General features: G+C 48.4%; 1 protein-coding gene across 1 annotated transcript; it reads left to right on the top strand.

Annotated features, from left to right (window-relative positions):
- The first annotated feature begins 6,230 nt into the window (after positions 1–6,230).
- On the top strand, positions 6,231–14,197 carry PLEKHF1 (pleckstrin homology and FYVE domain containing 1). The gene is made up of 2 exons (XM_075040142.1): positions 6,231–6,323; positions 11,836–14,197. The coding sequence occupies exon 2, from the start codon at positions 11,848–11,850 to the stop codon at positions 12,661–12,663; it is 816 nt and encodes a 271-aa protein (XP_074896243.1). The 5' UTR covers positions 6,231–6,323; positions 11,836–11,847; the 3' UTR covers positions 12,664–14,197.
- Positions 14,198–14,640: the final 443 nt, after the last annotated feature.

The raw sequence follows: 14,640 nt of genomic DNA, 5'->3' as shown, positions 1-14,640 counted from the left end.
CCAAGCTAATGAATTCAAACAGCCCAAAGGGTACAGAGCCAAACTGCAGTACCCTCCCCTGCCTCCCCACAACTGCTCTTCAGGGTTGAGGTTAGAGAAGAAATATTTCATTCTAAGAAAAGACAAAAAAAGAAAAAAAAAAACCAACCAGAAAACAAAAACCAAAGCTTCCTGCATATTTCAGCATACCAGTAAGAGAGAAATCTCAGGAAAACATTAACTCTTGCAGGTCCCTTCCACTCCCAAAAAGGCAGGACGGTAGCACACGCACATGGACAATTTTCACACAGCTTGAACTGAAGTACAGAGCAGAATCCTCAACTCCTCCTTCAAATGTCCCTCAACAGCCCACCACACACCTCCTATTACAAAAAATCCCTCTGGTTTCGCAAGCAGGCAACAATTTTTACACTTCACGAATTAAGGTGTGATCTTTCACACATCCTCTGTGCCCTAGCCTATGTTGCATCTCATACCCTGCACAGCCCAGGCAGCAATACACTCTCTAAAAGCCAATAAACCTCTTCCACCTGGTAAGAAATCCCCATGGTTCCTCCTTCAGCTCAGCACCTCTCCATTTAAAGATCCAGCATGCCAATGGATGGGGATCCCAGCCAAGCTGAGATTTGCTCTTTTTGATTTCCAGAGTATCAGCCCAACACCTTGGAAAAAAAAAAAAAAACACCAAGCCACACCACCTTTCTGTTTTCCCTTATATTTGAAGGGCACAAAAGGAAACAAAGATTTCCCCCTTTTTTTTTCCTTCCCCTTTCATAGAGCTCTCTGCTCTATGCACTCGATGCATAAAACTTCCTCAGGCATTTGCAGCAGATGCCTTCCTGCACAAAAGGCATTGATGTGGGGCAAGGCACAGGTCCCTTACAAAGAGATGATTTTTCATGTCTGAGTGACACACACACTCAGCCTGGGTAGCAGTTCCAAAGGAAAGAGACCAAAGCATGTTCTTCACATAAATAGAAGCTATATCCATGGGGAAAGCAGGGTTTATGAATTAAAGTCTTTTATGTGTCTTTGACTAATCAGTCAATCATAGGTGAACACATTTACATCTTTTTAAATTAACTGATGATTATCACACTCTTGTTCCCTGTGCTTTTTCCCCACTTTAATATTTGAAATGCCTAATCTACCCAAGTTTAGTGTTTGAAATACCTAATTGTTCACCATGATTTATCTTGTGCAATAAAAGCACACTCTGAATATGAGATCACTGTTTAAACAGAATAGCAATAGTAGGAAAAGAGTTCAGATTAAGAACATGCACAGAATGGTGTTATTCTGGAAGGATGGCTGAGCCCAAAAGATGTAGTACTCTCTCACACCATGCTGCAAAATGCTTTCAGCAGCTTTTTTAGACACGTTTTTTTTTTCCACATTAATTTCATATGTTTTTCCATTAATATTACAGCCCTCTCTGCACTGAATACCTGCACCTTCTCACAGTTCTGGCATTTCATACTCTCTTACCTCACCTCCTTCTCACCTTACCCTTCCATATTTTGACTAGAACCTGCTCCCATTACTGGGGAACACTACTCAGAAATAGTGGTCTGGCATCATGCCAAACCTACCGCTTGTTTGTCAGTGCATACTCACCTGTCCTGCTCCTCTGAAGAGAACAAACTTCTGAGCTTTCCCCGTTGTATGTCCCCATACTGGGCAGTTCTTGGGTGCAACCTGGAGACTCATGGCAACCGACCCACTTGATCAGTCCACTCAGAAAACAAACACAAAGCTCATGCAGTTAAGGATGAAAGAAAGCACGGGTTAGTGACACAACCTGAAAAAAATGAGACTAGGTAATCCGGATAAAAAAACCAACCCTTTTCCACTGAAACAATGCAACTCCTTCCTTGCTTGGACCTGCTCACTTTTCAGCTACAAAATGCCCTTGCTACCTTCAACTCAACAGCCTACATGGGAGAAGACACAGAGCTGTCATGAGGCATGTGGCACTGGTGCTCTGGGAGGCAGGGAAAAGGCTGCCAGTGTGGGACAGCGGGGGTGTTTCTGCACCGCAAGGCGAGCCACATTCACTGTCCTGACAGCAGCAGCTTCCCACTCACCTTTTCACATGCCCAGCACCAGAGGTCCAGCACGCCCTCCTGACATCCACCACGCTCCTGCACACTCTCTGCTTGACCCCATGAGTGTAAATCAGTGTATTTGGTTTGCTCATGGTTTTAAGTTTCGAGTTTTACCGTGTCTCCTGCTCACAGTATACTCTACCATGCAGAATGGTACACACTGATGACATCATACAAAGAACACTGCAGTGACAAAATACCCGGAGTATTTTACAGTTAAGAAAGGGGATATAAATAGAACTACATGTTGATCCAAAACAGAAATTAAAACTCTTACCAAGCTTTGGATCAGAGCTTCTAACCACTTCTGTGATTAGAGTTACAGACCACTGGGAAGAGAACAAGCTATTAAAACTGAAATTGGCTTAGCAGGGAAACCCCTAGCATTCCTCTCTCCCACTGTATGTTTCACCACTGCTATTTATCACTGAAAATTAAGAAGGAACAAGCAAAATACCTTATGCCTTCTCAGCACTGAGATCCACAGACAACTGCCAAAGCTTAACACAAACACCAGCATACAGCCTAAAGATAACATGGATTTCAAACCCTTGCTCGTAGTGCTGACAACCACACGTGTGTTTTTTACTGGGGAGAATACATCCTCTTCCTTATTTTTCCTAGAACCCAGAGCAAATATTTATTATGTATTTATACACAGCTTTTAAACTTAGCCTCTGCTGTTTACCTTCTTGGTCATTATTGGTGTTCAGGACTTCAGTTTCAACTCTATCTAAAGGCCATGCACAGCACTGCACATATGTGACTAGGACAGGGCTGAAGGTCTGAACAGGGAAGGCAAGGCACAGCAAACACAAAGGCTCTTACAATGCAAACTTTCAACTTTAGAATCTGCAAGCATGAGTGGTTTTGTGCTCCTTGCACAACAGCTTTTGTAACAATCACTGAGATTTCTGAACTTGGACACGACCCTGTGGTGAGGCACACAGGGCCGTGAGTCAGGAGCTCTGTGGGATGTTCCTCAGCCTCCCAAGTGACTCACTCTCAGCCAGAGCCCGTTGCTGCTGAAAACAATAGCAAATAACCCACTATTCCTATTTCAGTGATCAAGCTGTGTATCACCACATGTAACTCTCAAAGTTTCAGTTTTACTCTCTGAGGAGGGTACAAACCCTCACACGGTTATTAGAATTTATGCTGCACTTCAAGATTCTTAGAATAAAGTCCTGCACACATGCAAAGGACAGCAATACCCTTGTAAAAACAAAAGCACATTGATTGCATATTGGTTCCTTATGCAAAAGGCAGAGAAGCAAGCAGGTTGCAAGGTTGCTTTCAGGAATACTTTCATCACTCTGACAATTGTTTTGCAGCCAGGCTCCCAGGAACAACTCAAGAAGTGGGTAACTTCCCACACATGGGCTGAGAGAAGCCCTGAGGATGCAACAACCCCCTGAAGCAGGTTTGTCCAGCAGTGGTTTCAAGGCGTGTGGACTAGTAGTATTTTGGAACATGACATTCTGAAGTTCCAGTCTGTACTGACAGAGCCGAGCAGAGCTCCAATTTCTGCATCGTCAGACTTGGAAGCACCTCATTTTTAAAGCACACAAATGATGCTGGTAAAGCTTCAGGGACACAAATCAATCATGGCAATTCATACATTTCTAAAACAGGCTGATGAGCTGAATCCACCAGGAGTCAGATCAAGCAAACATTCATCCCTCCATGCACACCATACTCTCACAGAGCATAGGACAGAAGTTATTCATGCTTACAAGTAACCTGTACAATAAGTGAATAAGTCGACATGCGTTCATTAAGTAACAGGAGTATTCCAAGCTCAGTTCAGTAAAATCTCCATAGCTAAGAGCTGCTTTGTCCACTGATGAAATGCTCCATGTAGTCAATTAGTTAAAATCACCGTCTATCCTATGATCGCGATGGGTTCCTAACGTCTCAAACTGAATCTCAATATTGAGTTTTATTCAAAATAATTTTATCAAATGTCTGGGGTTTTTTTAAACATGCACTAAACATACACTGAGCTCAGAATTTAACAGATGTTTTTGTTACTATTATAATCTGATCTTTTCCTGCAGGCTGTTGTAGTAATTTTGCCACTAGAAGATAATAAAAAGCCATTTTCTCCCCTGCAGAGCTTACCTTTGGCTGACTCAGCTGAGCAGCTGCAGTTTCCTTTACTTGCTTTGAAATTATTGCATCCCAGTTGGGCAGGATACTTCTGCTACTGAGAAACAAGTGTTTTTGGAGAAAATGCCAGAGGCAATAGATCAGATAAAGTCTCTTTACCTTGCTCCAGTTGCATTAAAAGCTGGTAATTTGGGCTGCAGCTTTTTCAAGTGGTCCCACAAATGTTTTGCTTTTACAGCCAGGAAAAAAGAGCTCCTAAGCCTGCCTATCAAACAGCTCTTAAGATTACTAGTTAAACTCTGAGTTTGTATCTCAATAAGGCATTCAAACAAGGATGTAACAGCTTCCAAAACAAACAAAATACCAACAGAAAGTCAGCTCTCAAGTGCAACCGCTTAATACTGACTGCACGCCCAGCCTGTACCTCGAGGCTTCCCTTGCCTCATGCAGCAGTTGCCTGAGCACACCTCCACTTCTGACTGAAGAGGGAGAAAGTAGAAACAACCTTCAAATCCCAGGCTGTTTGGCTAACACAGTGCTACGTTTGGCCGACATGTAATGATTATTGCCCAGGTGAGCATATTGAGAAACAACAACAAAAATAAAACAAAGTACTACATCTCAGTGATAAAGACTATGGTTAGGGTAACATGAGAGGAAATTCAGAATAATTTTAGCATGTAGGGAAAAAACAGTTTAAGAGTAATAATCTATGGCTGGTTAGATCTGAATTATTCTGGCAGCTGAGACAAACTCTAACATATTTAGTTCAGTGCTTTGTATATTTAGTTAGCTTTACCTAAAAAAAGCATTTTGTTGAGGATTAATTTCTCAGCTGGGCAGATCTCCCCAGGCCTAGAAGACTGCTCGCAAGGCAGCCAGGATGGAGGCGGCTGGTGCCCAGGCTCAACACAAAACAGCTCCCAGTTGTGAGAAATGCTCTGCAAAGGCTCTGCCCCTCCTTCCACCGACAGACGACTCAGTCCTGCTCTCACACAAGGACAGAAAAGACTCCACACTAAAGCCCTAGCAATAACCTGAAAAGCACTGTTCAGTCCAGCAGCCTGCTCTCTGCCGTGAGCTTTCTTCTCCCAGGTTTTCAGAAGTCTGTTTGACGACCCGATGGACCTCTCTGTAACCCTCCCTCATACACTGCCAAGGAGCCACCTACTGCAATTAACTTAGTCCATGTCCTCGTTCATCTGCTCATCTGACACAAACATTAAGTATGAAGAAATAAGGTCTTTGTGGAAACTCTTGTGACTGCCCAAGCACTTTAGCTCTAAAGTGGATCACGAGCTTCCCAGCCCACATTATTATTACCAAAGAAAACGAAAACCTGGGGAAAAAAAAACATTTCTAATACCTTGACAGGTCCATCAGTTCCCATTAAAAATAGAAAAGCTATTACAGAAAGTGAGCAAGCACCTGAATTATAGATCAGCGCAGGCCCAGGGAACCGGGGACTGTTTGACAGTGCCAGGCAAGGGCCAGAGCTCGGCTCTCCCACGCCTCTGGCTGGGGACACCCGCCGAGGAACACCCACGGCCTCTGCTCACCCGTCCCACCACCCTCACGCCAGCGACACGCAGGAGGGGCGCTCGGCGGCCCGCGGCAAAGCAGCCACCGGGGAGACACGGCCACACCAAGGGACGCCCCGGGAGTAGCCCCGGGGGGCGCCAGCCCCAGCGCTGACGGGGCGCCGCCCGAGGAGAGGCGGCAGGAAAGGCCCAAAGGCGCCTGAAAGGGCCACACAGCCCGCGCCAGCCCGCTCACAGCCGCTGAGGGCCGCCGGCACCGCGAGGCAGCGCCGGAGAACGGCGAACAGCGAACGGCACCACCCGCGCGCTGCGCCGCCCTCCGGCGCCCCCTGGCGGCGCCCTGCTCCGCCCTCCGCCGCCTGCCCCGCTCCGCCATTGGCAGCCGTCCAGCGAGGAGGCGCAGCCCCCCACGGCGCGCTGAGCCAGTGGCGCCCATTGGCCGTCGGGCGCGGGGGTGGGCGGGGCCGCGGGAGCGCAGCCCGGGAAGGCGGCGGACCGGAGCTGCCTGGCGCGGGGCGGCCGGGGAGCGCTCGCCGGAGGCGGCCGAGGCCCTTCGGCGGAGGTACGGGGCCGAGCGGGGCTGCGGGGAGGCTCGGCGCGGCGGCTGGGCGGGCAGCTCGTGCGGAGAGGGAGAGTTTTGGAAGAGTCGAGGGTTTCCACCGCCGGACCGGCGCGGCGGGAGGGGAGCGGTCTGGCGGCTGCGCTCCGCCGGTTCGCCGCTCCGCCGGCCGTAGGAGAGAGGGGTGGGGGAGGCTGTGCTCGCCGCCGGGAGGGCTCGGCCCGCCTGGGACCCGCGCCCACCCGCGGGTCTCCCTGCTCGCGGGGGGGCCGGTCGGCACCGAATCGTCCCCCGCCGCTCTGCAGCACCCTGATGTCTATGCATGGCTTAAGTGCCGGTTAGAGTGACGATTTGGGGTGTTTTTAGAAAGCACTCTTAAGTTACCGAGTTTGACGCTGTACCAAAGCCACAGAAGTTGATCCCACTGCTGAACTCTAAGAGGAGTCCCCCAGCTTTGGCCGTGCATCTCTTCTAAAAGGCACGGGCGCTTTCAGGCGTTGGGAGAGACACAGAATTAACCTCTTCCCTTGGTGATTACCCACCCTCACCAGCAAGCCTGTGTACGTCATTTGTCATGAGCCCTTGTCCAGCCTGAGCGTGTAACGGGTGGCCTGACCAAATGCTGTTACGTTAGTCCTGTCGCCTCCAGCCCCAGCGCCCGAGAGTTCCTTATGGACGTCTCTTCCTTATGGCTGCTCACCAGGTTGATGCTGATGAGCGGCAGAGTGGGGAGCAGGAGGTGCCTGTGGAGTACCACCTTGATGCACTGCCTGAGGACGTGTGTATGTGTGGACGGAGAGGAGGGGGCTGAGGCTCTTTAGTTTCAGGTTTTCCTTCCTTCTGTACAAAGCTGCTTGGATGCCTCTGAGCCTGGGTGACACATGCAAGAGCCACAACTGAGCTTGGGCTACCAACTGCCGGTTTTGGTAGCATCAGGCTGAGCTCCTCAAAAGCCACTACTCAGCTGTCCCCTTGTTCTGGCCCTACGTGCCACAAGTCCTGGGCATGCTGAGCAACAGTGGCAAGAAGCTCAGTAGCTTGGTTAGTCCAAATCCCACGGGGACTGGTGGCATTTCTCAGTCAAATGCCTAACGTGACAGTCAGTCCCAAAGTGTACATGTACTGAGTTGGGTTCCTCATGAGCATGGGCTTGCCAGAGCCTGCCCCTCTTGCCCCCAGTGGCCCAGCAGTTACAGCATGCTGGGAAAAAGGGAGAGGCAAGTTGAAATCCCCTCTGGGAGGAAAAGGAGAGGAACTATGTTTTTCTTGCTCTAAATGCCTGCTCAGGCTAAAACATGGCTACATCTTGCTTACTGTGCTTGGTGAGGAAGAGCTTATGCCAGCCATAACTCCAGGAGAGACTTCTCAGCTAAGCAAAGTAGAAAGAGCAAGTAAGGGCGAGCTGCAGAGAGAGATGAGGCTTAGGGCACTTTCTGCTGGCAGACCTCAACAGTCAGATCTCAGTGCGCCGATACTCATGGACCATTCCTTGCATGTGGTATGCAGTGGATACCAAGACTGTCAGTTCTGTTTGACAGCAAGAATGCTAGAATCAGGTAGAACAGCTCACTACATTGCTATGCCTAAGCCTTAGATCCATACAGACTTGAAAAACATACCCTGGACTCGCTGACCCAAGAGCTGAAGTTGAAATGCTTTGCCTGGCATGCATCAACATGGCTGTTTATAATCACAAGTGAACAAGTGCTCATTGTTAAAAGATGTGGCTTGCTTACCTCTGGAGTGGAGTGCCAAATAGTATTTTTTTTCCTTTGAATATCAGTCGTATTCACTGAGTATATATTCATTGCATAATATTTGATCACACGCAGAACCAACAGATCTTGATGAAAAAAACAACCCCAAACTTTGCCATGCCAAAAACTCCCATGAAGAGTATCATGCCACTAAAGTACATCTTCCCACTCTCATTTCAGCTGTGTAAGCTTCTGCAGCACGTGGCACATGTGCATACGTTTCACTTGGTAATAAGCACCGTGACCCTACTGACCCAACAGGACAAACTTGAACAAACAGGAAAAAAATATTTACCAAAATGAATAAAATAGATTAGAATTTATATCCTCATTTTTATCTCTCATCACTGTTGTTCCAAAGGGCGGGGCTCTCACCTCCCAGTAAAGGAGACTTTACCAAATTCACATATCTTTACCAAATTCACATAGTACTTCCATTCCGAAGCCAAACTGAGTATTATTTGCAGTGAGTCACAATATTAACATGAAATTGGTTTGTATGCGGTTACTCAAGCTGAGCGCTATCTAGAACTCAGGGCAGGATTGATCTTGTGTGTGGTGCGATGAAGCGAGTCACCCTCTGCAGATTGATGCTTCTCCTCCCCCCTAACGGGAAAGGGAGCTCATAGAGGGATGGAGTTAGTTGTCCAAGTCTAAAGGTGGGCGATGTGCATCCCAGCCCTCCTGCTTTTTTACTGCTTAGTATGTGTTTGTGCTGTTCTCTGGCCATTTATGCCTGACAGGAGAGAGATGGAAGAAAAACGCTCTGCTTTTGCTTCTCCGGGAAAACTCCTTCAGGAAATAACCCTGGGCTAGAGCAGCAGCTGACACTTTTAGTCTTAGCAGGGAAGATTTTCCCAGAACAGAGTTAGCTTTTCTTTGGTTAACTCGTGGCATTTTAACTGGGTAACAAACCAGAGGGTGGAGGAATAAGGACGTACCCTGCAGGTGGAAGCGTGATGGGTAATGAGAGCTCACTTTCATTTCTTTCACGTTGCAGGATTGTGTCCGTCCCCCGTACAGCCCCTTCTCCCTTTGCTCCATGCAGCAATTCCAAGTGCTTGCTGGCCTATGCAGGTGCCCAGATCAATGCAACAGCTAAAGCTTTCACAGCAGCAGGGCTTGCACTCCTCTTTGAAAATGAGCTTATGTTTCCTGGCTCTTTGCAGGCACCGTCTTTATATCTGATAAAACGTTTTCATCTCCACTGGGATCCAGTACATGGAGATCCCTAGAAATTACGAGTAGTGTGAGGTACCGTATTTGCTTAAGAGGTTGGACCATGCTTCTAAAATACATAAAATAAAAGTAAAGGAAGCAGGCTAAGAGCTGGGGCTCCATAACCCAGACACATGAGGAAGCAAGACTGGTGGGAGCAGGATTAACTGCTTTGGTTTATCCCACTTGGTGTTGCTGATGCCAAAAATTCTTGACAGTGTTTTGTTGCATTCACAGTCTTTCCACACCAAACTTCCCAAGCTGTAATTTCAGTTTTTCTTTTTCCTTTATTATTTCGTGTGCTCGTCTTCCTGTTTCACTCAAAAGCTCCCCATCCATGGAGTTGTTTGTAGGAAACCCTGAGAGTCCACATCCCAGGATAGGTGAGACTCTGGGTATTCATAGTTAGGGAGTTTGGTGTTCAGTTGTGGACGATAGTATGCCCTGCTTGTTCTTCAGCCTAATTTGTGTATTTAAGAGGGAGAGAAAAAAACCAGATGCTGCGTTGTTGTAATTCAGAATAGATTGGAATGTATGTCCTGCAGCAGAGCAGCTCCCTTCCATGCGCAGGCCCACTTGGTCTGACAGATGAAGGAGAGGAACGGAGGCTTTCTCCTCTCCTGGCGGCAAGTAATAAATCCCTTCGCACAACTTCTGCGCGTCCGTACTGAAGTGGCAGGTCAGTTGGGGCATTACCTCAGCCACGGCTGATGGTGTCAGGCCCCTGGATTCCCACCGGCTGGCTGCAGCACAGCCCCCGGCCGGAGCATTGCGGTTAATTGTAAATTGCCCTCCACGCTGAAGCACACACACGTGAGTGGATGTGCTTACCACTGTCCAACTCCATCAAGTCCATTCCGGTGCTCCAAGGCCCTGAAGATACGCATCCTTCCAGAAGGAAGCTGGAGGCCTTGGAACCCTCCCTCTAAGTCTGAGAGAGGCCGCCGAGAAGCCAGCTGTTCAGGAGCGCTGGCCACTCTACACTTCTCTGTGAAAGCTGTTTCTGCGGGGTAGGTCACTTCAGTTGGGTCTTCCTGGGGCTAAACCTGCATCTTAGCTTTGTGCCCTTGTACACTGGCCTGCTCTAGAGAAGAAAATTCTGGCAACTCAGAAGAATTGACCAGTCTGTCTGGCAGATAGCTCAGGTAAGAGTTAGATGGCGTGTAGCAGCCTTGAGCAGCGGCTCTGTGGTTTCCCTTCTAGCGTACCGAAGGGATGATCTGGGGTGAAGGGCAAGGGCAGAATGTGAATCGTCATTGTCCCAAACACACAGGACCAGGTGTGCTGTCCTCCTCCTCCTCCCTTTCCCCTCCAGCCTCCATGGCTACAGGGACTCTGGACAAGGAAAATGGGGAAAATGATGGAGGGCAGCTCTGCATTAGCGATTGTATGTTCACTAGTGATGAACTGCTAACAGCAAGCAGGGCGACACACATCCCTGTGATCTCGGAGCTGCCTCATGATGGCTGAGCTACCTCGCTGGAGGAGGAAATGACTCACGTTCCCGTGGCCGGACAGCCTTGGGGCAGCACCCCAGTGCAGGAGGGGCTAGGTGCAACGAAAAATCGAACTACAGCATGGAGCACTTACCTTACTGCAAACTACCCATAGCAAACGTTTGCTTTTGCTTCAGAGTTACCCTTATCTAGGTTTTCCTGTTTAAAAAAAAACAATAAACAGACTATCAAAACCCCAGATTGTATGAGGAGAGCATGGAGCTGGGGGGAGGGATGAGCGTGCTGCCTTCCACTTCCCCTTCAGCAGAGGTCAGACTATTTTCAGAATGATGTGGCTTGTAACTAGAAGCACCGGCAGCCCCGGCTTAACTGTGGTAATGGAGGAAGCGCTTGGTTTGTGTGGGTTTATTCACATAGTGGGTGCTTTTTTTTCTTTTCTTTTTTTTTTTCCCCCCTTTTTGTCACACAGCAAGGACCAGCGGGAACAAGTGATACCGTGCTATTTTGTTCCTGCCTCAGCTGTGGCCCAAAATGGCATTGTGAGGTGCGTGTGTCTGTAACTAATCCTCGAGAAAGCAGGTGTGCAGTCAGAAGTGGGAGGCTTGCTCCCAAGACCACAGATATCCTCCCTGAGCCTGTGTCCAGCCCAGCATCAGTTAGCCCCCAGCATCAAGAGGGATAGAAAGAGAGGGGTCCTGGTATCCTTCAGCTGTCACAGTATGGTTACTCCTGAGCAAGTACTTATAGCCGCCTAAGAGCAGGTTCAGACTAACTGGCTTCCTTTACTGTGGGCATGCAGTTATACTGGTAAAAAGCACAGGTGTAATGGAAGAGCTGGCTCTGTCTTCAGGGGCTTCCATTGCTGCAAACCAAACTATCCCAGTATAGACCGGGCTGTTACAAAGTGGGGTCAGAAAGTTTGAAAATATAATTTTAAAAAGTAACAAACTAAAGTGAGGAGTGGTAAGGAGATTAATCCTAACTTTAGGTGGCATTAGGAGCATCTCACCTGTGCTATTCAGCCTCACCCCAGTGCAGATGTTTGCAGCTTCACCACTTCCTTTTTTATTTTCCTCTCTTCAGAGCAAGCTGGAGATGGTGGACCACCTTGCAAACACTGAGATCAACAGTCAGCGCATTGCTGCTGTGGAAAACTGCTTTGGGGCTTCCGGACAGCCCTTAGCCGTGCCGGGAAGGGTCCTTCTAGGAGAAGGGATTTTAACCAAAGAATGCCGCAAGAAACCGAAGCCTCGCATATTCTTCCTTTTCAACGACATCCTTGTCTATGGCAGCATAGTCATCAACAAAAGGAAGTACAATTCCCAGCACATCATTCCTCTTGAAGATGTCACTTTGGAGACGCTGCCAGACACCTTGCAGATGAAGAACCGCTGGATGATTAAAACCTCCAAGAAGTCCTTTGTGGTTTCCGCGGCCTCCCTCACAGAAAGGAAGGAGTGGATCAGCCATCTGGAAGAGTGCATCAGGCACCTGCTGATGAAGACGGGCCGCCAGCCCTCCACGGAGCATGCAGCCCCCTGGATCCCCGACAAGGCGACGGACATCTGCATGCGCTGCATGCAGACCAAGTTCTCCACACTCACCCGAAGGCACCACTGCCGCAAGTGCGGCTTTGTCGTCTGTGCAGACTGCTCCAGGCAGAGGTTCCTGATGCCCCGACTGTCCCCCAAGCCCCTGAGGGTGTGCAACCTGTGCTACAGGCAGCTGCTGGCGGAAAAGAAGAAGGAGGCAGATGGCAGGCGGCTGGAGCCGATCCGCTCTGCCATCCCAGGCTATGAACCCTCCAGTGGCGATGACAGCGACAAGTCTGACGACGACAAAGCCAACCAGTGGCCAGCAGACACAGCGTTTTATACCTCAGAAGTATCTTGGTCATCTTTCCATAGCTGACCTCCCTGGGAGTCGGTGGCATTTAGACATTAGGAAGCCAACTTCTGGCCTCCAATGCCTGTCCTTCTTGATGTTTTCTCTGGAGGCCGTGCCTAGGAAGGTGGATCTTGGCCCAGGTGTGTGGTGTCTGCTTGGGGAGCAGAGATGGGCTTACCCCTCTGAGAACGTGTCTCACACAACGCGAGCACAGAGAGCAACAGCTCAGTGAAGAGCACGGACTGGGGCAGAGACCTGCAGATCAGCCTTGGCCAAATGAGCTCACCCTTCAGTGCCTTAGTCTTTCCATCTGCAAAAACAGAGCAATACAAACTTCTTTTCTCAGGTGCTTTGAGGTGGGCTCTTGGGAGAACAAGGAGCAAGAAATCCTGGAGTTAAACATGCTTGCCTGCTAGCGGTGCATTCCTCTGTCATGGCAAGAGGCACTCTGGATGCTGTTTTCCATCAGCATGGCATCTATGTCAGAGATTGTCATTGCAAGCGTGCCAGCCTGGGGGGACAGCCGCTTATCCCTGCATGGTAAAGTTGGCACAGGCTTCCCTTTCTGCACCCAGGTCTCTCAACTTTGGAAACACTAAGGGAATGGTGGTCGGAATGCAGGGAGCTCGTACAAGGCTCGGTGTGAGCAGCCTTAGCAAAGCACTGGAGCATCCAGTGCTCTCGCATGGAAAGAGGCCATTTTGGTGGTACTGGGCCAGGAGGGAGGAAGGAAAGAGGAACGCGACAGGTAAAGTTATACAGAGTAGTGAGATAAGAAGGGAGAGACTTACTGCACTTGACTCAACTAAGTGCAGAGCCCCAGATCTCAAAAACAGGCCGTTCCACCAGATTACCAGCAACTTGATGAACTCAAGCCTACCAGGTGAAAGGATAGCCCAGGGAAGACTCATTAAAAGTCTTGAAAAATCCAGGAAAATGCTCCAAATTAAGATCCTGTGAAGTACAGCACTTCCACTTCCCTCCTGAGCAGGAGCCCAAGGCATTGAATGCTCACTTGTGGGCTCACCTCACGTCTATCGGTCTCATGAGTCCAAAGTTAAGGTCCTTTATGTACCTCCGGGACTGGAGCCCAAGGCTTTACAGTTAACTTGAGATCAACTTTGAAGTTCAAACTAAGTTAGAAATAAACCATGTTTATTCAAGTATTCTATCATAATGTAGCGTGGGAGTAAATATACTGAAAATCAGACAACAGCAATTGTTTTGCAGCAGACATTTCTACAAACTCTGTTACTACTTTTAGTATATTTTTGTATTGTGTATTTTATGCTCTGGAAAAGGAACATGGCTGGGAGTACACTGCCAATGTTATACACTGTTTCCCTACCGTGACCTGTTCCAAACAGTGCATTCCCTGCCAGACAGCCAGACTTAGTGTTTTTTAAATTTCAGTTCAAAGTAATCATTCTTAACTGTCTTTTGTAAACTGCCACAGTTCCAATGAATTTGTATTACTTGACTGTGTGTGAATAAAGATATGGCCAACAGGAAGAAGCCAGGAAAGTATGACAATAAAGTGTGTTGTTATTTAACAAGAGTCTTAAACGAGAGCTGGGATTCAGGCCTGGCCAGCCAGTGTGAGTTCTGTCTCCTCAGCCGTGGGGTGAATGCTCTGGGTTTCTATTTACTGCTTGAAGGTAAGCACGGGTGAAAAAAAAATGGCCAAATCTGATGCTTCCTTTCTATTTATACCATGTTATCATCTGACTGAGTTTTCCCAAGTCTTTCGCAATCCCCTGCGGTAGTCTGTATTAATTGAAACGGTATTTTTCCGGTGGGGGCACAGCTTAGAGTGGGTCAACAAACCTTATGACCTAAGCAGATGTTTGGGGGTTTTAAAGCAATAAGTACACAAAGTTCTGTTTTCTCCATCCTTCTCCAAGCTTAGTTCATAACTCTGTGCAGCAGTGATTGTTTTTATAATGCCTCCCACCCACCAGAAGGGTGTACATGCTATGCAAACACAAAATGACCTTAAAA

Source organism: Buteo buteo, chromosome 11 (assembly GCF_964188355.1).
Source record: "Buteo buteo chromosome 11, bButBut1.hap1.1, whole genome shotgun sequence".
In the NCBI taxonomy this organism is placed as follows: Eukaryota; Metazoa; Chordata; class Aves; order Accipitriformes; family Accipitridae; genus Buteo; species Buteo buteo.
The sequence above is the reverse complement of the archived record's forward strand: the minus strand, read 5'-3'. Positions and strand labels throughout refer to the sequence as shown.

Coding starts and splice junctions, on each gene's coding strand:
- PLEKHF1 (XM_075040142.1), top strand. CDS start 11,848: ATGGTGGACCACCTTGCAAACACTGAGATCAACAGTCAGCGCATTGCT.